General features: G+C 45.8%; 1 protein-coding gene across 1 annotated transcript; it reads left to right on the top strand.

Moving 5' to 3' along the window:
* The first annotated feature begins 2,876 nt into the window (after window positions 1-2,876).
* TTC23L (tetratricopeptide repeat domain 23 like) lies at window positions 2,877-25,686 on the top strand. The gene is made up of 9 exons (XM_063295753.1): window positions 2,877-3,074; window positions 11,947-12,070; window positions 14,115-14,274; window positions 16,666-16,791; window positions 18,380-18,557; window positions 19,133-19,241; window positions 21,569-21,696; window positions 22,306-22,455; window positions 25,566-25,686. Exons 1-9 carry the CDS (start codon window positions 2,955-2,957, stop codon window positions 25,650-25,652), a joined length of 1,182 nt encoding a protein of 393 aa, XP_063151823.1. The 5' UTR covers window positions 2,877-2,954; the 3' UTR covers window positions 25,653-25,686.
* Window positions 25,687-26,803: the final 1,117 nt, after the last annotated feature.

Below are 26,803 nucleotides of genomic sequence, written 5' to 3'. Positions count from 1 at the left end.
TTACATATCATTGCATCAGGAAGTTGGATCTGTATATTTTTGACTTGAGTAGTTGAATACAATACAGGTAGTCCTTGCTTAACAGCCACAACTGGGACCAGAATTTTGGTTGCTAAATGAAGCGGTCATTAAGCAAATCCATCCCAATTTTATGACCTTTTTTGTGTTGGTTGCTCAGCAAATCTCCATGGGCATTAAGCGAACCATGTGGTTTTTAAGCAAATCACACGGTTCCCCATTGATTTTGCTTGCCAGGAGCCAGCCAGGAAGGTTGAAAATGGTAACACGTGATCATAGAACACTGCGCTGGTTATAAATGTGAACCAGTTGCCAAGCGCCCAAATCGTGATCACGTGACCACAGGGACACTGCAACGGTTGTAAGTGTGAGAACCACTTGTAAATCGGTTTTTCCAGCACTGTCATAAGTCTGAACCATCACTAAATGAATGATTGTTAAGTGAGGACTACCTGTAATTGAACTATTGGATCATCTACTTATTTTTTAATAGCGTTCAGTGCTCTCAGGTACAAGCCTTTCTCAGTTTCATTCCTCCCTCCCTTCCAATTTCAGATGTCCAAGTACTGAACCCAAGGTCTTTGACAACCCAATTATGTTCTTGGCCCTAGCTCTTTACTCAGAAAGCTCAACCATTCTCTCCAGCAACATTCAGATTTCTCATGATTAAGTAAGAGGTCCTTGCAGAATAATAGATAACTCAAGCTAGCAAGCCATGTCACATGTTAAAGGAAAGGCAAAAAGCTGCAAAAATCAGTGGTGAATTGACTTTGAATTGTCTTCTCTTAAAGAATGGAAAAGAAACAGCCTCCATAGGAAAATGCTATTGGATGCAACTTCTAGATGGTAGCTATAATGCAAAATAATGTTCATTTGGTTCTTATAACAGATAATAAAAAATATTTATATCTTCAGTCAGACTTGAGGCATTGTGGCAATTTTTTCCCATGCATTTATGTACGTTGCATTGATTCTAGGTGCAGATTCTCTTGTGTAGCATTTATGGGGACACCACTGTGTCCAGTACCTCCTGTCTCAATCCTCTAGGCTCCCTGCTCCACCTGCTGGTCTCCCAATGAAACAGATCCAGAAATAGTATACATAAGCAAAGCAATGGATCCTGCTTTGAACTCAGGCATTTATTGAAAATAATATAAAATATTATTTTATATTATATAAATATATTTATTTGTATTATATAATAATATAATATAAATATAATATATTTATATTATAATAATATAATATATATTATATTATATCAATATATTTATATAAGCTCAGTACTTGCTTTGGATTAGAATTGACAATGAAGATGTCAAAGTAGTGGCTAGCTTCTGCCTTTTAGGATCAGCCATCAACAGAAAAGAAGCAGTCAAGAAATACACCACAGTCTAGTACTTGGTACTTTCCATGAAGGCCTTGGAAAATACCTACAAAGATGAGAATAGCCTAAACAATGGCATTCCCTGTGACACTCTACGGAAGCAAAAGTTGGACTTTGAAGAAGCAGGATAGGAAGAGTATCGACACCTTTGAACTTTGGGATTGGAGAAGACTCCTGAGAATACCATGGACAGCCAAGAAAACAAACCAATTAATCATTGAACAAATCAACTGTGAGTTCTCACAAGAGGCACAAATGACCAGGTTCAAAATAACATAATTTGGACAAATTGTTGTACTTAGATACTTATGTGAAGGCCTAGCTTTCTGAAGGCTCTAACGCTGGGAAAGGTGGAAGGAAAGAGAAGAGGACAGCCAGCAGCAAGGTGGATAGACTTGGTTACAGTAGCAATGAGTGCACCATTGGAAGAGCAGAAAGATCAGGTTACGGACAGATCATAGAGAACATGTGGCTGTAAAGAATCAACACCAACTTGATGGCACATAATAATCAAAAGAGTCTCTTTTTGGGGGGATATGGGCAGTGACGAAATTTGAGAAATAAATAACTAATCACTTCATTTGGAAATATGCCCATTTGCTGGGAGATGGGGAAGATAATCTGGCATCACAAAGCATCCTGGGAATTGGAGGATGTAATAGGCAGCTGTGTCTCCAGCTTGCCTTCTGGCAAGCGGTGTGTAGTAATTGGTCCTTCTCAGTGTACCTATAATATGATCTCAAATAGGTCAGGAACAGCTCTAGTGTGTTCATGTTACATAAAACGGATTGGCGACCTGTTCTGAAAGACTTCTGTCATAGAGGAAGTTGCAGTGGGGGAGAAGGAAATGGCAGGAAGTGAGGGCAAGCAGGGAGTATGCACTTGCAGCTCTGGGCTGGCCTGGATTTAAAGCCATCACCAGCATTTGTTCCTCCTATCTGACAACTCTGGTTTTTGGCAAATTATGAACATAATACGTACACGGGGCAGCTGTAACAAGCACAGACATGGGAAAGAGAATGCTCAGTCAGCAACAGTTGCTCCTCACTGTTTTCATATTAGCCAAGGACCTTTTCAAATAACACTGATCTGGTTAAGCAGCTGGTTTTGTCAAAAGTCTTTTGGAGAAACAAGGACATAGTTGGCAGTTAAGGCTCACCCCACCTCATTCCCCCAACTGTGTTTCTCTTCCACCCCAAATTGGCTCCAGGCAGAATCCACCAGTAATTGTCCACCTTTTTTCCTATCATCAGCCCTTCAAGATACGCCAGGTCAAGAAACAAATACAGGGGTTCCAGGAATGCTGTTTTATTGTTGTAGGTTGTATTATCAGAATCTTGAAAATCTGAAGAAAATCAAGGTGGGGTTATTTTGAGTTTCTTTCTCACGCTTCCTTCTACCTCAGGACTTTGCAATGGCTCTTCCAAGTCCCTCCTTCATGCCCACTCCTCCCTTCCCCTGTGAACAGCCTTCTCGTACCTTCCCCAAGGTCAGTTCTAAATTCCTTTCTACTTATTGAAGGCTCAGAGGAAACACTGGATCTGAGTACATGGATAGAATGGAGAGCGATGGGGAAGACCAAGAAATGAGGGCCCACCTGATGGCCACTCCAGCAGCTAAGCTGATGGAAGCACAGAAAAGAGCAGAAAAGTTTGCCGAAGAAAGGGAGGTATTATGGTGCATTTGCTTTATAGCTGTGTGCAGGTGAACAGTAATGGGTTGATATAAATTTAAATGGTGGTGCAAGAGAAACACCTTAAGGCAGTGCTCTCAACCTTGTCAACTTTAAGATGTGTGGACTTCAATTACCAGAATTCCCCAGCCAGCATGTTCACACATCTTAAAGTTGCCATGGTTGAGAAACACTGCCTTAAGGGATTTTATTTTATTATTTTATATTTTATTTTATTTCTATCCCACCTTTATTATTTTTATAAATAACTCAAGGCGGTGAACATACCTAATACTCCTTCCTCCTCCTATTTTGCCCACAACAACAACCCTGTGAGGTCAGTTGGGCTGAGAGAGAGCGACTGGCCCAAGGTCACCCAGCCAGCTTTCAGGCCTAAGGCGGGACTAGAACTCTCCTACTACACCTGATTGGCTCTTGGGCTGAGAGGGAGGGACTGGCCCAAGGTCACCCAGCTGGCTTTCCAAAATATGCTCAGATTTCTGCCAAGAAATGCAGATGTTGATTGCAATTTCTTTTTAAAAGTAGCACCTGGGCTCAGAGGGGACATCTCTGTGCAATGCAGTAGGACAACTTCCTACTTGGCCTGGGTTTAAATCTCCTTTTGGTCAGGAGTACCCACAAGGTAGAACCAGTTTGGTGTAGTGACTAAGGCACTGAGCTAGAAACTCTGAGTTTTAGTCCTGCCTTAGGCACAAAGCCAGCTGGGTGACCTTGGGCCAGTCACTTTCGCTCAGCCCTAGGAAGGAGGCAATGGCAAACCACTTCAGAAAAACTTGCCAAGAAAACTGCAGGACCTTGTCCAGGCAGTCTCTGAGAACCGGAAACACAATTGAACAGATTTTTTTAAAAACCCACAAAGTAGTCCAAAAAGGCAAGATGGCAGTCAAAATGGAGGAAAATCCTCTTAGGTTTGGATGTCCTCTGTACTCACGCACTACCTGCTCCTGTATTTTTAAAGCTTCCAGTTTTGAAGATTCTACTTGGCCGTTTCCCCACTATAATTTAAAGGACAAACCACCTTCCGTGTCTCAGCAAAAAAGGTGGCCTTCATCAGTTTCTTTGTCCAGATCATAGAATCATCCTCATTCTGCAGTGCTTATGGTGGTTCAGTGCCAAGGTATGCTGACTTCACTGGTGGCTGTGCCCATGTACTCCCCAACACCCATCCCCTCTGAAGCTGGCAGCCTTCCCCTTTGTTTGTGTCACCAAGCCACACATTGGGTGTATTCACACCTGTGGCCACATGCAGAAGGCGGCCACCTAACTGATTTGCTCTAAAAGAGTCTCCAAAGCAGTCTACATTTCACACACCTTGTTACTGTGGTGGATACTGTCAGTTTCAGCTGGAAAAAGCACTTTTAATCTGGGATACAATGTAGTGAAAGGAGACTGGTTAGAATCTGGCTTAGGAACTGAGAAAGCCAGCTTCTTGTCATCAAGGAGTGTCATGCGCTGCCTACCTCTGAATAATGCTCAGACACTGGTTCTGTGGAACAGGCTCTGATTTATTCACGGTGTAGGTACAGTATAGGAAAAAAGCTGAGAGTGACAGGAGCGCGCCGGTGCGGGGTTTAAATACCCCGCGCCGGTCAGCGCCCCCTCACTCGCGGTTACGTCACCCCCCTTTGTCCAACACGTCCTGCCGGTAGGTGAGGGGTTGCGAGGCCCCGCTGGCGTTCCAGGATCGCCCATCATCGGTTTCTCTATTCCTCCGGTGATTGCTGTCAGCTGGGCGATCTCTGTTGCGTTAGCGCTAACAGCTTGGGTGTGCCTCGCGATCCGTTTAGCCATTGTTTCTTGTCCTTCAGTCTTTGTGAGTTGATGGCTACTTATCTTGAGCCCCTTCCCCTATTTCCTTGCTATTGTCATGTGTGCCATTGCGCTGATGTCTTCAGCTCAACGGCACTCATGACATACTGCCCCCTGTCCGAATAGTGCCCCCCCCCCGGTTTTCTGGTTTTTTTTTTTTTTTTTTTCAGGAGAGCTGTCAAAAGAAACTTTTTGAAATTCCCGCCGGAGTATTTTTCGCCCCTCCCTTTGTTCCGCCCTCTACCACGTGCCTCCCTAGGGTGTGTCCTTAGTGCGCATGCCCAGGTCACACCCAGTTAGTTTGGCTCAGTTCGGCGAGGAGAGAGGCGTGGCTGGTCGGGTGCTTATCGGCTCCAGGTAGGGCCCTTCTTTTTTATTCAAAGTGCGTCGCCTTTGTTATGTGTGCTCCTGGGCGTTGCCCCCAGGATGCCCTGTTGGCTTGCTTGCCACTCCCCCGTGGGCCCGGGGCGGGGGGAGGGTGCAGGCGAACGCTTGTTACTGCCTTGTGGGCCCGGGGCGGGGGGAGTGAGTCCCGGGGGGGGGAGGTCCACCCAAGTCGCGGGCTTGGGGGGGCCCTTTCCCTTGGGGCACGGTAGGCGGGGGGGCCCGCGGGGGAGGGGTTTTGCAGGTGACGGCTTGCTAGCCTTGGTTTTGGCTTGTCGGGGTATGCCCGGTGAAAAGCCCGGGTCAGGTCAGGCGCGTTAACGTTGTGCGCCGCCACCCATTCTGGGTGGGGGAAGTGTTTCCACCTGACCAAATAGTGTAAAGTTCCCCGTTGCCTGCGAGAGTCGAGAATGTCCCTTACGTCAAAGTGATGTTGCCCGTCGATCATCACCGGTGAGGGCTGTGGCATGCTTGGGTGCCATCGAGAGGTGGTTGCCGGTTTCAGGAGGCTGGCGTGGAACACCGGGTGGAGTCTCCGTAGGTTGTGTGGCAGGTCCAAGCGTATTGCCACCGGGTTCACTGTTTGCGTGACTCGGAACGGCCCGATGTACTTAGGCCCCAGTTTTTTCGAGGGTTGGGGTGACTTTAGAAATTTGGTGGATAGGTAGACCATATCCCCCGCCTGGAACGTTGGTTGTTGGCGCCGGTGCTTGTCGGCCTGCTCTTTGTAGGCCGCCTGTGCATCCTTCAGCGCTGCCGTGATTATTGGCCACGATTCCGCAATCTTCCGTCCCCAGTCACTAGCGTCCACCTGGGGTTCCGGGGGTTGTGGTAGCTCCGGTATGGGGACGAAGTCGCGCCCCGAGACTACCTCGAACGGAGTTTTCCCCGTGCTCGTGTGGACGGCGTTGTTGTATGCGACTTCGGCAAACGGGAGCAGTTCGGCCCAGTCGTCTTGATGATAGTTGGTGTATGAGCGTATGAATTGCTCTAGGGTGGCATTAAGGACCTCTGTGGCTCCGTCCGTCTGGGGGTGCCAGGCAGTGGATAGGGCCTGTTGGGTCCCCGTCAGCTTTAGGAAGGCCCGCCAGAATTTAGAGGTGAACTGTGTGCCCCTGTCGGTCACCACACGTGCGGGACATCCGTGTAACCTGTACATGTGGATGAGGAAGAGTTTGGCTAGTTGTTGTGCGGACGGGACCGACGTGCAGGGGATGAAGTGGGCCTGTTTCGAGAAGTAATCCTTCACCACCCAAATGGCCGTTTTCTTCTGGCTGGGTGGGAGGTCCACTATAAAATCCATAGAGATTTCCTCCCATGGGCGGGAGGGTTCTGCCACCTGTTGTAATAGCCCCGCGGGTTTGCCTGGTGCCCGTTTGGCCCTAGCACACGTTGGGCAGGACGCTACGTATGCTTTCACGTCTCGTCTGAGCGCAGGCCACCAGAATTGACGCCTTGTTAGGTGTAGGGTCTTGAGGAACCCAGAGTGTCCCGCTTGCTTGGCGTCGTGTGACCTATGCAAGATCGCTTGGCGTTGCGAGTCCGGGACATAGATTCTGCCTTCCCCCCATGCCAGGTCCTGTGCCATCGTTACCTTGTCGGGGTTTGCCAGGAACCAGGGGTCGGTTTAGAGGGCGGCGGCGAGGTCCGTGTGTATTCCCCCTGGTAGTTGCGGTGGGCTTCGTCTGGTCGCGGGTTGTCCCGCCGTCGGCTGCGCCGTAGAGTCGAGCTGCCTCCGAGCGCCGCTTCGGGTGGTCACGGCCATCCCCAGTTGCGAGGCGGATAGAACCGTCCCAATGGTGTCTGGGGCGGGTTCTTCGTCCTGGGGCAGTCGGGAGAGGGCGTCGGCCATGAAGTTCTTTTTGCCCGGCATGAACTTCAGCTGGAATTTAAAGCGGCTGAAGAATTGGGCCCATCGGACCTGTTTTGGGCTAAGGCGTCTGGGCGTTCGGAGGGCCTCGAGGTTCCGGTGGTCGGTCCAGACCTCGAATGGTTGGGTGGCTCCCTCGAGTAGGTGTCGCCATGTTTCTAGCGCCGTTTTTACCGCAAAGGCTTCTTTCTCCCAGACGTGCCATCGCCTTTCTGTCTCGGAAAATTTCCTCGACAGGTAGGCGCATGGTTTCAGGAGTCCCGTGGGGTCCTTTTGGAGTAGGATGGCCCCCAGGGAGAAGTCTGAGGCGTCGGCTTGGACCACGAACGGCCGTTCTGGGTCCGGGTGCGCGAGGATTGGCTCCGTGGTGAACAGCGCTTTCAGCTTGTCGAATGCGGTCTGGCACGCGGGAGTCCAATTCAATACTGTGCCCGGGTTCTTGGCGCGTCGGGTGTCCCCCACCCCTTTGGTTTTGAGGAGGTCCGTTAGGGGGAGGGCTATCTCTGCGAACCCCCGGGCGAATGACCTGTAAAAATTCGCGAAGCCGAGGAAGCTCTGGAGTTGGCGTCTGTTGCGGGGGCGTTCCCAGTTCAGCACCGCCTCGACTTTTGCGGGGTCCATTTCTATGCCGTCTCCGGAGATTCGGTACCCCAGGTAGTCTAGGCGCGCTTTATGAAATTTGCACTTTGTAGGTTTGGCACAGAGCTGTGCCCTTCTGAGCTTGTCGAGGACTTGCCTGACTAGGGTCACATGTTCTTTGTGCGTTTTCGTGTAGATAAGGACGTCGTCTATGTAGACAAGGACCCCTTTGAACAGGTGTTCATGCAGTACCTCATTGATGAGCTGCATAAACACCCTGGGGGCCCCCGCGAGTCCAAACGGCAGCACTTTGTACTGGAAGGCGCCTAGGGGGCAGTTGAACGCAATCTTCCATTCGTCCCCCTCCCTGATTCGGATGCGGTAGTACGCCTCGCGAAGGTCCAATTTGGAAAAGACTTTGCCCGTGGACAGGTGGGCGAGCATGTCTTTCACCAGGGGTAAGGGGTATTTGTTGGACAGGGAAGCCGCGTTTAGGCCCCGGTAGTCGGTGCAGAGCCATAGGGTGCCGTCTTTCTTCTCCCGGAATAAGACGGTGGCTCCGACCGGTGAGCATGCTGGCTCTATGAATCCCCTCTCTAGGTTTTTATCGATGAACTCCCGGAGGGTTGCCATCTCCTTCGGGGTCATCGAGTAGATCTTCGGTCTAGGTAAGGGGACGTTGGGCAGCAGGTCGATCCGGCAATCCGTCTTGCGGTGGGGGGGTAGTTGGTCAGCTTCCGCCTCTCCGAAGACCTCGGAGAAGTCGGCGTATTGTTCCGGTAGGTCTGCTGTGGTAGTGGCGTTGTCCTGTGTAGTCGTCTCTGCTCGTCCCACCGTGGGGTTGGTTCTGCCTGCTGGAACTGGTGCCCGATACTTGCCGTTGCCAAATGTGAAGGTGCGGGTCTCCCAGTTGATGCGCGGGTTGTTTGTCGCGAGCCATGGCATTCCCAGGACTGCAATGGGCCGTCCGATGTGGGTGACGACGAATGATGTGCATTCGGTGTGAGTGCCCATTTGCAGGGTGACCGGCTCGGTTTGCATCGTAGCTGGTTTCCCTCCCGCTGTAGAGCCGTCTAGCTGGTGGAATGCCAGCGGCGTGGGGAGGGGGAAGCAGCGGAGGTCGAGTTTGGCGACTAAGTCGGGGTGGATGAGGTTTTTTGAGCACCCCGAGTCCACTAGTGCCGCGGCCGTGGTGGCTCTGTTGCCGGCAGAGAGTTTAATTGCCGCCATTATCACGGAGCTTTTGCCGTTCCGTCGAGGTGGTCCGCGCTGCTGTCCCACCGCCTGCCTCGCAACGCGTTTCAGGGCAGGCGGGGAGCTTTTCCCGCCGGCTGGTCTGGGTCTACATTGTCCTCTTCCCCCCAGTAGGCGTCCCAGCCTTCCTCTGGTGTCGCTGTGGCTACGGTCATTCGGCGGTGAGGGGGCGGCACCAGGTTAGGTGGTTTGGGGCTAGCTTTCGGGGTGGGTTTAGGCGCACTGGTCGGCAGTCAGTTGGCGAAGCAATCCGCCGTCTTGTGCCCAAGTTTTCCACACCTCCCGCAGGGCTCCCGATTAAATTTCTTCTTTGGGTATGTGGGGCCGGCCGTCCCCACGTGTGGTGCAGGTACCTTTTTGCAGCTGTAGTTCGCGTCTTCCGTAGTTGTCATGAGGAAGGTGCGGTGCGCGTGTTTGGCTTTCCCCGTGAGGTGGATCCACCCGTGTAGAGTTTCTGGGTCGTCGCGGTAGAGGGCCCATTGCAGTATGTCGCGGTTGAGCCCCCTTTTGAACATTTCCAGCAGGGTGGTCTCGGACCAGTCGCTGGCCTTCCCCGCGAGGGCTTTGAACTCGAGGGCGTAGTCTGGGACAGTGCGTGTGCCCTGTTTAAGTCTTTGGAGTGCGCTCTTCGCCCTCACTTTGGCTAGTGGGTCTTCGAAGTAGCTTCTCATCTCCTTGATGAAGGCGGGGAAGTTGGCGAGGGCGGGGGAGCTGGACTCGTACAGTTGGACGTACCAGTCCGCCGCCCGGTCTTGTAATTTGATCGCCACGGCAGCGATTTTGTCCGCTTCGGAGTCGTAGGAGTGTCCGTGCCTCCCCATGAACTCCCTGGCGTTCGTGATAAAGAACGACAGTTTCGCGGGGTTCCCATCAAAGAAGATGGGGAAGTCCTTTGGGGCCCGGGCGTTTTGTGCGGCCCTTCCTCTCGCTTCCCGGCCTGTGGTGTCGTCCACCTGGGCCGTCTGTTGACCGTCATTTGGCCCGTGGGGGTTCAGCGCTTCGCTCAGGGTGTGGACCTGTGCGGGGACGTCGTTGGGCGGCGCGGGGGGCATGAGCGACTGAAGCATGGTCCGGAGTTCCTCCAGTTGGGTCTGCATGGCCGCGAGACCAGCTCGTGCTTCCTCGTCCACGATCCGCGCCGCCGCTGGGGCCGGTTCTGTCGGTGTGTCGGCGGGGGTGGGTTGCCGGTGGGGTTCAGTCTCTCTCGGCCGTTGGTCCGCTTCCTCCGCCATCTGCTGGGTGTCTCCATCGTCCTCCTCCGTGCTTACCGCCGTTTGGCTGTCGCTCCACGCCCGTTGCTGGGGTGCGATGTGGGGCGCGGGGTTCTCCGCTGGTTTCGGAAGGTATGTTGCTCCTTCTCGTGGTCTGGTTGCCTCCGTCGCCATCTCTCCTTGGGGTTGGAGCTGAGGCTCGGGTTGGGTCGGGTGGGCGTCCATGGCTCCGGGAGTCCGCGGTGCCTCTGGCCTCAGTCGGTCCTCCTCTGCTTCTTGCCGTGCGGCTCGCCCTCCTTGTCCGCGTCGCGCCGGCCTCATCTTCCTGGTCTTCTCGCCGTCTACTCCTCCCGCGGCTCGTTGTCGTCCGGTGGGGCTCGGTGAGTCTGAGTTTATGACTCTCAGCTTTATGTCATGCGCTGCCTACCTCTGAATAATGCTCAGACACTGGTTCTGTGGAACAGGCTCTGATTTATTCACGGTGTAGGTACAGTATAGGAAAAAAGCTGAGAGTGACAGGAGCGCGCCGGTGCGGGGTTTAAATACCCCGCGCCGGTCAGCGCCCCCTCACTTGCGGTTACGTCACCCCCCTTTGTCCAACACGTTGTCCTGCCGGTAGGTGAGGGGTTGCGAGGCCCCGCTGGCGTTCCGGGATCGCCCATCATCGGTTTCTCTATTCCTCCGGTGATTGCTGTCAGCTGGGCGATCTCCGTTGCGTTAGCGCTAACAGCTTGGGTGTGCCTCGCGATCCGTTTAGCCATTGTTTCTTGTCCTTCAGTCTTTGTGAGTTGATGGCTACTTATCTTGAGCCCCTTCCCCTATTTCCTTGCTATTGTCATGTGTGCCATTGCGCTGATGTCTTCAGCTCAACGGCACTCATGACAAGGAGGAATATCTGCAGTGTCAGGACATTTGGGGGAAAGGGGCTTAGTGTCTGTACTATGTACTACAGTAAGGTGAAAGGTGAAAGGTCCCCTGTGCAAGCACCTAGTCATGTCTGACCCTTTGGGGGGTGCCACTTTCGAGGCGTTTTCTCGGCAGACTGTAGGGGGGTGGTTTGCCATTGCCTTCCCCAGTCGTCACCTTCCCCAGCAAGCTGGGCGCTCGTTTTACCGACCTCAGGATGGAAGGCTGAGTTGACCTGAGCCAGCTACCCGAGAATCCAGCTTCCGCTGGGATCGAACCCGGGTCATGGGGAGAGTTTCAGTTGCAATACTGCCGCCTACCATTCTGAGCCACATGAGGCTACTACAGTAAGAAGTCCCTTCCAAATTGGTGTTTTTATATTTAAATGAGGGTGGAATCAAGGCACACCAAAGATCTTATATGCCATCCAGGCCTGGTTGGAGGGGGTGGGGAGACAGTCAAAGAAATCAAGGTGTTAGACATGACAGCTTGGTCTAAGCCCTGTTCCTTTTACAGGCGCAATGTTAAACTGACCCAAGCAGTTGCACCATGAAGTTCCAACCTTGGTTTCAGTAATTGTATTGAATTTTATACTTTGTTTTTATTGTAAACCTCCCAGAGTCCCTCCTTCTGAGGGGAGATGGGCAGTGATAAAATTTGATAAAGTAAATAAAGGTGAGAAAGAAATGGATTGTCTTATAATCTGTGCCTTGAAAATAACCAGAATTGGAATGCTTGTGTTTCAGCTCAGAACTGAGTAGTATTTGTGTTTATCTGATGGGTGGTTACAGCTGAAATAACAAATCAGCCATGTACTGTATATGTTCTTCCCCAGGGACATAAAGCCTGCAAGGAGCTGATGCGATGTACAGTCCTCACTAGAATTATCTATGGAAATGGGCACTGGAGGCTGGCAGAAGCCCTTGCCAGTCTCGCTCACGGCTACCTTACCCTACAAGGTAAGGCATTTTTTGCTGTGGTCCCTCCAGAGAAAAAGTAATCCAAAATGCTACTGGATGTTCTGTCCCTGAGGTCAGGGCCCTAGCACTGTGATCTGTTCATTTCCACTTTCTTCAGTGTGGCTGAGAATGACTGGAGTTGTAGTCCAACTCTTTAGAAGAGCACCGGGATGAAAGAGACTGGCCCCAAACCCATGAAGCTACCACCATTCCTGTTACTCATAGGAAGAGAGCTGTGTTAGTCTGTGATGGCAAAAAATCAGGAGTCTGGTAGCCTTTTCTGAGAAACATTTTTATTAAAAGGCATAAGCTTTCATGAGCTGCATGAAAGCTCATGCTTTTTAATATAATGTGTTCGTCGGAAAAGGGGCTACCAGACTCCTGATTTCATTCCTTTTACTGTCACTTACAGCATCCCCTTTCAGACTGATACATTTCAACAAGAATTGTCCCTTTTTCCTCTGTCCTGGCAACCTTTCTTTGCCTTTAACACATAGGAGTTTACCAATAATGGTTGAAACTTCATGTAGATCTGAGAAGGACAGAAGTTCAGCTATTGAAATGTATGGCGATTGCACAGCCATGCACAGAAGAATGCATCTTTTGGGAAACAGCAATCTTACCACAGCCAACCCTTGGGTTTGTGCTACAGGTTGGAGAGCGAGAGCTTCCATGTTTAGACCAGAATGCTAGATGTAGGCAAAATTAATACATAGGTTTTGGGGAATTAAAGATCAGAATCGTGCAAGCCATGGAATTCCCTATGGCACTCTATGAAAGCAAAAGTTGAACTTTGAAGAAGAAGATAGGAAGAGTATTCAAAGAGTATGTCTTTGAACTATGGTGTTGGGGAAGATTCCTGAGAATCCCATGGACAGCCAAAAAAACAAGTACGTGGATCATCAAACAAATCAGCCCAAAGTTCTCACTCAAGCCACAAATGATCAGGCTCAAATTGTCCTACTTCAGACACATTATGCGAAGACCCAGTTCTCTAGAGAAGGCTGTAATGCTGGGAAAGCTGGAAGGAAAGAGAGGAAGAGGACAACCAGCAGCAAAGTAGACTCAGTTACAGTGATGATGAGTGTACCATTGGGAGTCAGAACAGGTTACGGATAGATTGTCATGGAGAAAATCTATGTGGTCACTAGGAGTTGAAAACAACTTGATGGCATGTAATCAATCAATTTGGGAAATTAATTAAGACAGTTTTTCATACTGTACTTACTGCCCATCAGCTATGGTCTTTGGCCTGAGACCCTAGTAGATATGAGAACTAAATATGTTTGCTGACTATTAATAAACCAAGTAAGGCACCCAAAAACAAAAACACCTTACAAATCACAGTCCTTTAATCAAGGCTATATTGGCTAAGCTCTTGAACTCTATTCAGGCTAATACTTAGGTTCTCCTCTTACCAATAGCCTAAGGAAGAAGATACGCAGACTATATGCAGGGGACAACTCTGATTTGAGTCTTCAGATCAGGGGAGATGAATCCCACCAGGAGCAGAGCTGTATACCCTCTTGAATAATATCATGACTTCCTCTCACCACCTTGTAAGGAGTTGTAATATTTCGCAGGGATAGCAGCGGAAGAAAACAACAATTGCCCAGATGTTAAGAAGCCTTTTGACTTAGCAAGCATCAACTAGGATGAGTCACTGTCAAGCGCAACGAAGGAGAAGAAAAACAGTGCAGGCAACTCCAAGAATAGACATTCAGACCAGAGGAAGAACAGGGAAGGGAAAATACCAGTCAACAGTCCAGATGCTTCAGTCCAAATAACCGGACCTGAACCAAGAGAGAAAATTACGAGATTGATTATTTGGGGTCTGTGTTTCCAGTTGCGTAGACTGATCCTTCCACAGGCTTATTGCTGGAGTTGGGAGAAAATAGCAGTTGAAATCCTGCCATCTAGTGACTATTTCATAATGTCATCAAAGGCATACTAAAACCCAAGCTGATTCACTGAACTTTTTGATAGTGCAGGCTGCTCCACACTTTCTTCTATTTTTGTTCAGTAATTTTATTAATTATTCCAGGTCTTCCTCGTCAGGCTATACACCACGCAAACTCGGCGAAATATATCCTCCTCTTCCCAGGGAGTGAGATTCCAGCAGCCTCAGAGGAGAAAGGAGCCGTTCTGAGCACCCAAGTGACTGTCTATTACACCTTGGGCATGGCAAATCTGATGCAGAAAAAATATCCTTGCAATGCATTGGGCGGAGCAAAGGAGTTGGCTATGGGAAGCACAAACAAATCCTTTTGCACAGTCGTGCACTTCACCAAATGGCTCTGGGTCTTTCCGTCAGTGGGGTAAACCAGTGCTGGGACATGAGTCTGATGGTTTAGCAGTATAAAAATGTATGTAATTAATCAAATAAATACATATGGGTACATTCAGGGTAGAGAGGGGACTTGCCTTGGAGCTCCAGCTAGGCCTTTCTGTCTGTAGAAAAACCCTGGTTGGGGTCTGCTGCAGGACCATCACACACCCATAGAAGAACTTAGACCCTTGCATAGGAGACCAGAGTGAGTCACAGCAGCAGATGGAAGTATACAGATTTGGCGATCGCTAGATGGCAGCAAACTGATGCAGAAAGCTCCTAACTCTTTGCTGCCATCTATTGGTTTCTTAGATTTTTGCAACCCAGATCTGAGAGGCTTAGCATTATGCAGACTGCTGGCCCTATTCCACATGAGAGAAGGTCTCAAGTCATCCTGCTGTCATTCGTCCCTAAGAGCTGCTTGTGCATGGAAGTCTTGGCCATCAGAACAGGCCAGCTCCCTGATTTATTTCCTTGTTTGTCTGTTCAATTTATGTTGTCATCCCCCTGCCAGGGGACTCTGAATGTAGCATGAGCTGTTTGGATTGTTTTCTCGCTTAGTCACTTTGGACGCTGCGTGGCCCCCTGGCCATCATTTGCCAGGGTTGTGTTTCAGTCATTGCTTCTTTATGTATGTATGTGACTTACCTACCAGCTCAGTCTTGGTGGAACCTGGATGGAGAACAAAGTTCTTGAAGCTCATGCTTGAGTCACCAGTGGATAATCTCTAGCCACCTTGTCTGTTTTAATTGCCTTCAGTCAGAGCCTCCAGCGGCTCTTGCCTTTGCATTATGTATCAGAATATTTCAGCTTTAGCAGATCGGGTGGCACCATCTAAGAGATTTGCCTTAGGGCCCAGGGTGCTCTCCTTTACACCCCTATTTCAGTCTACCTTATGAGGTTGTTGAAAAACAAAAGTCGGAAGAAGGCAAGGATATAAATGTGACTTACAGGACTTGGAAAATGAACTGGGATTTCTCAAAATGTCAGCAATTTCTTTTCTACATGTCACTCTCAGCTCACTGAGCAAACTTCCATATACCGATTCTCAGGTAGCATCAAGATCCGTCAATGCACCACGTGAGGGACTCAGGATACACGCATCTGGGAGTCAGGGTTTCCAACACTAATTCGGCCACTAATAGCTTTTGCAACATCAAACTGAGTCCCCAGATTAGTTGACCCTGTCCCCGAGTGCTTATTCTCATTCTATGCCCCAAAAACTTCCTGCTGCAGATGTGTGACAAATGGAGAACTCCCCTTTTCAAGCAGTGAGTGCTGCTGCAGATACAGGAGCAATTTGCAGCATTGTGCACACAGGGCAACAAACACAAGCACTGGGGTCCCTGACGTGTCCTGCCATCCCTCAGTGGTGGGGTGAGTTGATAGAGGTCTAAATAGCAGAAAGGGATGCTGCGGGCATGCTACCATAGCGGACAGATGTTGGGCTTGCAGTTTATGTCCATGTATGTATTTACTTACTATTTGGTAGGGGGAAAGAATTGGGTGTGAAACTCAGGGAGTTGGATGAAGCATGACTTCTTAGCTGGCAGATGAACTCTGGCTGATGTTCCTCTGCGCTAATGTATTGGCCAGGATGGTCCATTTCTGTTGCTTCTCCATTGCCTGAGAGCCCTGTAGTTTTGAAGTGAAGCAAACAAGCTGCAGACTCACCTGGCTGTAAATACACAATTCTTGTAGCATGCAGGTAGATCTCAAACTGTTAGATCAGCCCATTCAGGCTCTGCGTATTTAAATTGTGTAGAATTTAAGGCTTGGGTAACCAAAAGGCTGATAATCCAGAAAGGCCCTGGATCCAAAATGTGAAATAAATGGGACAGTTCTTCTGTACAAGAATCAGAGTCTAGGGAGGAATGTGTTATGCTATTCTGCATCTTCCTTTTATTTCAGTAGGATTTTTACAGAATACCCTTGTGGCAATTCAGGCACCAAATGTCTGACAGTAGTGTCAAGAGTAAAGTAATTGTCATAGTCATAAAACTGCATCATTCAAAAGTTCTTGCTCTTTCTACTGCGTCAGGATATACTGATTTATGTTGCCATCGACTAGACAGCGTAAATTGCCAAAACCATGTGCTGGTAGAAAGATGGTTCAGATCTGCCAAAATAACTGGAACTCCAAATCAACAGTGCAAGTTTCTGTTGTGTTATTTTTGTTTGCCTGCCTGCCTGCCTGCCTGCTTGCTTGCTTGCTTGCTTGCTTTAAATGTATTTCAGTTACTGATTTTTTCCTTGACTTTTCTACTGCCAAAGAAGGTTACTGCAATCTGCAGAAGGCTGAAAAAGGTATGGAAGAACTGCAGGGGTTAGATTGGAAAGGAACGGCTAAACTTAAACTGTCCAAGAAAGACATTATTGTGGCGCTGGGCAGGTAAGCAACAGACTAATAGTTTGAAGCTGGACTGACAAATAAGGTTACAGATGCATTATATGAACAGATTAAGGACAGGGGTGGCCGATGAGCCACATATACTTTCCAAATTGCTTTTTTGTAGCCACTGCAATACTCTGCAACTGCTGCCAAAATCAGCTGCCTTCCCACTAAAAATCTGCAGTGCAATCATTGTCTGTTGAGAAGTGCCACATCAAATAGCTGGTTATGCTTCAGAACAGGTTAGAATAATTAATGATTTGGGGAGGAAAATCTCACACAGAAATACTTCACCAGAAAGCTGAAGAAAAATCTGGAAAATTTCATTGATGGAAATTTCACCTATGCCCCTGCACTCAACTCAGATTGGCACCTTAGAACAGAGTTTCTCACCTTGGCCACTTTAAGATCTGTGTGGCCTTCAACTCCCAGAATTCCCCAGCCAGAATTCTGGGAGTTGAGGTCCACACATCTTAAAGTGGCCAAGGTTGAGAAACACTGCCTTAGAAGGTATGAAGCTCACCTATCTAGGAATAAACATGACTAAACTCTGCCTGACTTACTTCTGAGCAGACAGCTCGGGGATTACAGTGCAGAGAATGTAAGGCCTTGGAACTACAACACATTTCCAGGCAAGGCCATTATATGGTCACTGTCTGCAAGAGTCATGCAATCTATATATAGAGTGACCAATAATCAAAGTTGGTGTCGTCAGCTAATACATTAAGGCTGCTTTCTCAAGACATGACTGGTTCAGCCTGCCATTATTCCAGAGTAAATGACTGACCCAGTCTTGCAGCTGCAGACAGTAACAAAACCCAGTGCAGCCTCTGTCGTATTAGCAACAGCCATCTTGGCCAATATCACAGTCTTTTTTGTGAGGGTTTTCATAAATATTTAAAAACTTAGGGTGACCAAATCAAGGTTCAAGCAACTTTTCTGCACCCATTTTCATCTCCATGCCCAGGCAGGGTAAATTTGTCTTTGCAGGGTAAAAGTTTAAAAACCAACAAACAAAATTATGGGATGCAGGGCTGCTCTAGACCCCTGTTTTGTGCAGGTAGCCAGCAAAGGGAATTAATCCTCTGTTAATTCTAGCTTCTAGGTTTGCGTTACACAAGTTGGCTTACTTAAGGTAAAACTCACTTCCTGGAGTTGTTTAGGGTTAATTAGGGCCTAGGCTGACCAGGAAATGACCCTTTTCTGGCTTTTGACATTCTAGGTCTTTAAAGGACCCTGTTAAAGATTTTGACCCTTTAAAAAGATTCAGAGATGTTTCTGAAAATACTCTGCCTGGGTTGGCACAAGAGTATTTTCAGACGCATCTCTGAATCTTTAAAAACATTTTTTTCCTATTCATGTCCCACACTTCCTCCAGAGGCTGAAGGCCACACACATTCTTTCCTTGCATTCTTGTCCCACAACTGATCTGTTAGGTAGGTTGGTTTGAGAGACATTGGACCAAAGTCACCTTGGGAACGTCTCTGGATGAAAGTAGACTTGAACCAGATTCTCTCCAGTCTAAGTGCATGATTTGGCAACTACACCACAATCCAGATGCTGTTTTTATTTTTATTTTTGTCCCTAGGGCAAGTCTGCAGAAAAACGAATTAGATTTGGCATCCAAGTATTTTGAGAAGGCCGTTCATATTCTCATTTCAGCTGAAGGGGACTTGGCTCCAGAACTGATATCTCTTTATCAGGAAATAGCCAAAATCAAGCAAATGAAAAAAATATATGAAAAAAGCATCTCATATGTGTTACAGGTAAGGGACATTGGAACATGGCGGGTTGGTCCTTCTGGCTCCAAGAGAGATGTCCCTCTAAATCTCCCTCTCACAACCTCCCTGCCCCCCACCCCACCCCACTTTGCAGGAGATCCTATTTGGTAAATGCTACCACCGACTGCTTTTCCCCAGAGAAATCTTCTCTGGTGCCAAATTACTTGAGAAGAAGCATGTGGCAATGTTTTTCCCTGCTTTTCTTCCTTTTAGCTTAACCAAGTGGGAAGCACACATAGGCATCCTCATGGGGAGAGTAAGGTTGGCGAGTAACAAAACACATATTTGCATCTGATGTCAGGATGATCGTACACCAGGCTGGACTTTGCATTGTGATGTGCACTTCATGTTTCTTTCACCATCGCTAGTTATACTAGATCCCCATGGAAGCACGTGCTGAGGTGAAATTCCTTCCTGTGATTCTGTTGGGAAGCACCCACATTGTAGGCGAGATCAGGACCCTTACTCTAGGACTGTGAACAGGACTTGAGAGAATGGACTGTCAAATAGAGTGTGGTAGCTGTTTTTGCAAATTGGAAACATCCATCTCTTTCCCTTAGGCTTATTCTGTGTCATTAGCGGTCTACCAGAAATTCAGTCCTGAAGTTGGATCAGCAGCATTATTCCTGGGAAAGGCTTATGCTGCCACTAGAGAAGAGAAGCATGCTGGTAATTATGGAGTAGATAAATAGTCAGAGGGTTGGCCCAGAAGCCATAAAACCCCTTCTGGTCCTTCTCCTCTGTCATGGGTTGTAAAGGAGGGAGGAGGAGAATTGATTGCTATGTGGGAAATGGAGACATCACTGACTGACCCAGCAAGCTGTTGTGGCTAACATCTTATCAGAAAATGGACAGTGAAGAATGCTGCTGGGAATCATGTTGTAAAGCCAATAGCAGGTGTAAATATTCAATTTCAAACAAAGGTGGGAAACTGGGGCAAGTAAAAGGAGGGAATTGCGGGATCTTAATTCACTTGAGTCTTTGGATGGAGATGGAACTGTATCTTACAATAAAGAAATACTTTACTGAGACCCGATTGGTTCCAGACAGATTTCTTACTATTGGGATATTGGAACCCACGATCCTCACATTGATATAGATGATAGAACTATATCATTACACTAGACCAGTTTCTCAACCTTAGCAGCTTTAAGATGTGTGGACTTCTCCCAGAATTCCCCAGCCAGCAATACTGCACTAGAGTATGTTTTATGATTATGATGTGCCACTCTAGCCTTAATATTTCTATCCATGAACTAGCTATATGGAAATTATATTGTAAAATAATAGGTCGTGTTTTACTTCATTGCCCCATCTACTGTGCTGGATGAACAAAGTCATAATCCCACTTCTTACCCATTATGTGGGCTATTGAAAACTAAAGTTATTTACTTTCTGTTTGCTGAACTCTCTATTGAAATTTCCATATGTAGCAAATGTACTATAAGAGGGCTCTGAGTTTCAATGTGATGTTGGTTAAGGGCTCTTAACTTCCACTTTCACATCCGTCTCTCTCCATGCACACTTTAAATTCCACTTTTTCCTGCTTTGACCAGTTCTCAACTTGAGTATCATGTCTTGTTCTGGGCACCATGCTTTATGGTGGGTTCAGAGAAACTGGAATGGGTTCAGAGAAGGGCAGTGAAGATGATCAGGGGACTAGAACTAAGAAAGATTGGAGAAGAATTGCAAAAATATGACTAAGGTGAAGATACTGTAGTACTCTTCAAATAACCGCAAGGATGTTATCTAAAAAGTTAAGATCTACTCTCTTGTTGAAGAATGCAGGACATGGAATAATGGATTTAAATTACAGGAAGTTGAAGGGAATTATGTTAGTTATGTGACCTTTGAAATAGGAGTTTTAATATCCTAGCTGGGAAATTAATGGAGAATTGCATTAAACAACCTAAAATTTGTTTCCTGTGATCTTAAAGTACAAAAACAAAAATTGCTTTGGTGTATACTGGATGCCTCAGAAAATATTCAGCAAGAGGTGATTGCCATCACCTTTTGTTAGAGATGTCCAACTTAGGACTTGGAACCATAGCCCATACGGTTTGGTCTTGTCCTATGATTATTGCATTGGGGTAGGAGCAACAAATGTATTACTATGATTTTTGATCAATCACTGTGTGTTAAATATGAAAATGTTTTTCTTGGCTATATCCCTAGTACCTGGAAATTATCAGGATATCAAGAATGGATTTTTGGAGCATGTAGTTGACTAAAAGGTTTATTAAGTATCACTGAAAAAAAGAAATCAGCACCTTATTTGTAGCAATGGATTATTAATCTGTATTTCTAACATTTGATTTTTCTTTACAAGGGGGCTTTTGAACACTATGATCAAACTTTTTAGAGTTTTATTTATAAGATAATTTCCAGGACTTTTTGCTTTTTTAAAAATGGCTTTGCTTTTATGTGTTGAGACTGTTTAATGCTGTTGCATGCATTACTACTTATGGGACCCTCTCTCTCCAATTATCTCTACCTGGCCTACCCAATCTGGCAGGAGGGGCATGCCCTGGGTAGTGTTGTCTAAGGAGTACCAGCTGACAGAGCCCAGGAGAGCCTTTCCAGCAGTGGTGCCCGCCCTTTGGAACATCATCTCCCCTGAAATTAGATTGCCCCTGTCCCTGTTGGCCAGTCATAAGGCCTTGGAAAACTTGGCTTTCTGCCTAAGCCTGGGCCCTGGATAGAGCCCATCTCCTGGCTGTGTGGATGACTGGTTGGACAATGCCCAGCTGCGATGTTTTACTTTTATCTATCTTGTGTATTTTATTTTAAGCCACCTAGTCATGTAAAAGTGAGATGGACGGCTATATAAATCGAATGAACGAACTTGTACTTTTTAATAGAAATAATGAAAAGACATGAAATAAGATAAGGAAAGTGAAGTTAACCAATCCATTCAACTTCCCTGAGCAAGACCTTAAACTGATTTGTTCTTCAAGATACATTTCATACAAAACCCACTGCACTTATTTTTCTAGAGGCTGCTGAAATGTATTTCAATGAGAGTTTGGGAGCCTACAAGGTAGCACTAGGGATGGACCATCCTCGGACAATCTGTGCCCTCAAAGTCTTCGGCAAATGGCTTGCACAAATAGGAAAAAGAAAGGTAACAACACATCTGCTGGGATACAGCTGTGTAACTTTCCACCATGCAAAAGGTTGCAGGGAAGGAGAATGGGGCACACAGCCAACAGTAATGATCAGGTTTCAGAGATGGAATGGATTTTTTTCCCAATTCTAATTACAACTGGGGGGGGGGCATGAGGCAGGGAGGAAGAAGATTGCACCTGAGTTGGGAAGGGTTATTCTTCCGTAGGAACTTACCTTTTTCCCAAGTGTCAAGGATAAACAACCCCTCTGGGTTGGGAGAATTCAGCACTGTAGAGTATGAAGAACTGAAGTCATTGTGATTTTAAGAACCATATCAATCAGCCATAAAATTCAAGTTATTTAACATAAGAAGCCATGACCTATGAAAATCTAATATTTAGCAGGAACGAAGCAACAGGGCTGCAGCTTTGATTTGCTGCAGAAACAGTTGTTCACTAGAGAGAAAAGAAAGACTGCCTGTCTTTCAAAAAGGTATGTGTCAATGAATGGATGGATGAAGATGTAGCAAACTCAAAAGAAACGAGCCGTAAATAAGTGGAATATTTGTGTTGGAGGACAGAAGTTATAAAAATATTTTAATTTTTTAATTTTTTATTTCTTTCAGCAAGCCTATGAATTACTCAAAGAGTCGTTTAAAACTCAACAAAATCCCTGCAATTATTTTAATAAGCAGGCAGCTGAACGATTATATATTATGGGCTGCATTTGCCTAGCAGAGGAGAAAATAAGGGAAGCCTATCAACTGCTCAGTACGGTAATAACCAAGTTAAGTTGTACTATCAGCTTGACCACCCTGGTGGTTTGAAAAACATTTTGAACTTGAAATATCTCAACGTTGCAGGAGTGTTGTTTTGAGTTCAAGTTATTTCTGAATATAATTTTTATTAAGAATTTTAATTACAGTAGTAAAAACTAATGCAAACTAAATGTAGAGAAAGAGAATGGAAAAAAGAATAAAAAGTGCAGGAAAGAAGAAAAAGAAAAAAAGAATATAATAAAGAAAAAGAGATGTATAAAGAAGTGACTTCCAACCTTCCTCACAAGTATAAACAAATTTAATAACTCTTCATCCCTTATAAGGTTACAAACAGGTATCTCTTCATCCCATTTCCCAAAAAATATCCTATTTTAACCTTGATCAAACAAATCAACCTTATATTCCTTCCTTTTACTTCTAACAATCTTTAATTCAATCATGTCATGAGTACTGATGGTGAGCAGGAGGGGGCCTCTATCCAGGGGGGAAAACGCATGCGTAGTACTGAGGAATTAAGCAGCCATTCAAAGAGACACAGAACAGACCTGCCTTAACTTTTGAGGTTTATCTGTCTGGGTTTTCCCACGCTTCTTCAGTTTGTTAGGATTTTCGGTCTTATGTAGCAGTGATAAACGCTAGAGACCTACTCCTTGTCTCAGCGTGATTCCTGACTGTTAGGACAATCAACAGGATTTGATTTCTCTTCTTTGTCCCATTGTACAGATTTCTTCAAGCCTCTTTTGTAGATCCAGTAAGAAAACATTTTCCGGGTCATTCTCTTAGTTTATCATTTGTACTTCCCTTTTAATTTTTAAAATTTCAGCCAGTTTCTTTTGTATATCCAGTAAAGTGTCCTTTTCCAAATCATTCTCGTGGCCTGTCATTTGTAGTTCCACTTTTGGTACTTTCTCTGTCTTGTCAGATAAAATTTGTTCCACATCTGTCATTCCTTCATGAACATCTTTTATACATAATCTTCATAGAAGCAGACATCATTACTGACAGTGTTGATACAGTAGTTACTAATGTCCAGCTCCACTCTCCAAAGATCTCATTTAATATTTCCAATGTTATAATGTTTTGGGTCATTTTGTAAGTCCCAATATTAACTAACATCAAGAACAGGCTTGTATTTTTTTTTATTCTGCTTAGAATCTTGTTTCCTCTCATGTTCAGTTTCTAAAATTATCACTTATTTTTGTTATGACTTATAATACTGTAGCCAGGATAGCCAAAATAAGTCAGTTTCCCATAAGTTTTTTTTATAGTTAATTCCAAAATCTTGTAGTAAAAATCAATATTCCAAATTTATGTGGACTCTTAATCCATTTATAACTTTCTTAGATGAAAATCTTATTTAGCTTTTTGCTGTTTATTTCACATTCTTTAAGTTCTTAAGGTTACAATTAATTTTTCTTTTGTTCAGAGTTGAAGATAAACTCACCCGATGAAGAATTTTCAAACTTGTCTTTCCAAAGGTCTCTACTAGCTTTAAGATGGATAATAGGCAATTTCCAAAAGTGATTAGAAAGTGAGGTTTGTGAACTTAGTGTCCTTTAAAAAGGCTCTGCCATGGTTGTGAGCAAGATGGCTGATCCTGTTGTCTCCTGGTGCTCAAACCCGCTGTCCTGCGGTCTCCTGAGAAGCAGCTGTCCAGAGCACATGTGGGCGATCTCCTGACCTCTCCTTATTATCTGGAGAGGTTCCAAGGACCTGGTCTTCTCACCGGTTCCTTGGTCTTTGCTGCAGTTGTCCGCTCCACTTTTGTGGAGACATCTTCAGTTTGCCATACCTCCCCCAGAAGTCGAGTTCAAGATATTTCTGGAATGATCAGAACAGTTTCAGAACACTTACGGTTTCAAATTCAAATGTTCGCAGGTCCCTAGATACCTGTGCTGCAGATGAGAATTTTTCTGTAGATAACAGTATAAATATTCATTTTCAAGCTATAGGACCTGCTTGCTTTAGCAATTAAACTTTTTGCAGTTGACCATGCTGGCTTGGAACTCTAGAAGTCCCAACATCTGAAGGGCACCAAGTTGTGGGAAGCAGCCTTAACCTCTCATCTTGGTTTTATAAATGGGCAGATTCTGGCTAGCAAAATATGCATTTGATAGATCTCTACTAACTATTGCATTATAGAGTCTAGGTAGGCAACAGGACCAAACACAATGTACAAATTTCTCCTCAACGACTGGTTTAGATCTGAATTCAGATTCTTTTTATGGCATTCATATTTGCGATAGTTTCCAGAAGGTTAGCCATGCTAGGCTGTTGCAGAAGAACCGATTAAGTCCATTTCAACATCTTAAAAACTATTACTTTCATATGCCCCCACCCTCTTTGTGACTGGGAGCACATTTGGAATGTTAATACATCATGGGCACTCTCTCAAAATGTCCATAATGGAGGCCATGGCCAGTCACAAAATTCATTCATTGGGAAGCATTATACCTCACCGTGATACCCTCTCCCCGCTCAGCTCCCCTTGTTTTCGAGGCGATTGGGCACCCTTTCAAAAAAAAAAAAAAAAGCACTAGGTTATAGCTATACCCCTGATTTTTATTTTCTAATAACAACAGTTTGGGACCTTTGCAGAAGTTGCACTTGCTCTGTAGCATGCTAGTTTGCTGTTTGTGTATGTTTATTTATAACGAGAGGTGTTGGGGCAGAGGCCCTGGAAGGCTCCAATGAATTTGTCACTAGGTACGCCACACCCATTGATGCCACAGTGGTGAGCCCAGGAATCAGCTGTCATGGTCACCATTCCTTTCATCAACTACATAGCAAATGAAGTAGACTGCAATCATCACAAATTTGTGCAGTAAAAAAGGTGTTGCTAGCCTGCTAAGTGCCACAAGATTCTTCCTAACGTTTGCATTCACATTTGTTACAGAAAGTGCCCCCAAGTTCAGCCCATCAACAAAAACTTAACCTTGGTTAAGGAAAAAAAAGGCAAGGCTAGTAAGGTTATAGTTTAAGTAGCTCTAAAGCACAGGCGTGGTCTTAAGATTATTTTTTTCTTTCAAAGAAGGCTTTAAAAGACATTGGGATACATAAAATAACCAAAAAGAAGTAACTGTGTCTCGCATTTTGCATCCATACAGTGCATGCAGATCCAGACTGCTATTTATGGGTCTCACCACAGGAAAACTAAAAAGATACAAGAGCTGCTAGACATGCTGAATATGTAAGTTTTTACCTTTTTAAAGAACTACGGTTGGAAGAGGAAAAGTGTAATAGATATCCAGGCTTTGGAGGAGCAGGGGTGGGAAGGCTGACTTTGTCTGGGAGATGCATCTTACAGTCCCCAGCCAAGCAAAAGCCTGGCTTGGAAGACTTAACATTCCTGTTCCAAGATGGCAAGCAGAACTTTCAGCCAATTTCCATGTGTTTGTGCACACAGAGATACACACATGTGCATGCACTCACATTGCCACTCGTTAACTACCACTGCCAAACCCATTACATCTATGTGCTCAGATGTGGCTTTTGTTAAAAAAGACAAGCGTTCAGCCAGGGCCACCACTTTTAACATCTATTTATAACGTGGCTTGAGGCTCCAAAGATTGGTCCAATGTTACCAAAATTATTAACTAACACCAAAATCTGTCGCGTCTCCTCCTTTGGAATACGGACCCTAAAGCTCCTAAAGCATAGAAAATGTAATGACTAAGTTCATGCTAGCTTATGTTACTTTTCCAAAGACTGGTTGTGTTGAAAACAAATTATAGTCCAACTTAGAGAGCATCAGATTGCTGAAGGCCATTTCACAGAACAAAATCCTCATTCGCAAAAGGAACTATGGTTCTCCACTCCCTTCAGGTAATTCTGGCCTGTTAAATACAGACAACTTACAAAATGTGGATTCTTAATTACATCCTATAGTTTCCCAAAACTTCACTTTCTAAATTCAAAGTGAACACTTTTTCTTTATATCAGGACTATTCCTCTGGGTTTTCTTGAATTTTTTTATGTTTAGTTTTTTTTATTTTGGCTAAGTCGGGGAATCACTTTTTGTGCATTGTCTCCTTTTTTCAATGTGTTATGACACATAATAAGAGTGTCTCCCTTTTCTTTTAAAATTGAATTTAGAACCCTTGCTTGTGCTATTAGAAATTCTTAATATATTGAAACATATTATAAAAGATGAGATAGAATTTTTTATTTCTAATCTCATATTGTCACAGGCAGTCCTCGCTTAATGACCTTAATTGGGACCAGAATTTCTTTCGCTAAGCGATGTGGTCATTAGGCAAACATCATGTGACCGCACCGCTAAGCAACAGCAGTTTCGGTAATCCTGGTTGCGGTTGTTAGATGAGGACCCTGCCGTCATTAGGCA

Source organism: Candoia aspera, chromosome 2 (assembly GCF_035149785.1).
Source record: "Candoia aspera isolate rCanAsp1 chromosome 2, rCanAsp1.hap2, whole genome shotgun sequence".
Taxonomy (NCBI): domain Eukaryota; kingdom Metazoa; phylum Chordata; class Lepidosauria; order Squamata; family Boidae; genus Candoia; species Candoia aspera.
This window is presented reverse-complemented; position numbering and strand designations above follow the sequence as displayed.

Coding starts and splice junctions, on each gene's coding strand:
- TTC23L (XM_063295753.1), top strand. CDS start 2,955: ATGGATAGAATGGAGAGCGATGGGGAAGACCAAGAAATGAGGGCCCAC. Junction 12,071..14,114: donor CGGCTACCTTACCCTACAAG/GTAAGGCATTTT, acceptor TAATTATTCCAG/GTCTTCCTCGTCAGGCTATA. Junction 16,792..18,379: donor ATTATTGTGGCGCTGGGCAG/GTAAGCAACAGA, acceptor TTTTGTCCCTAG/GGCAAGTCTGCAGAAAAACG.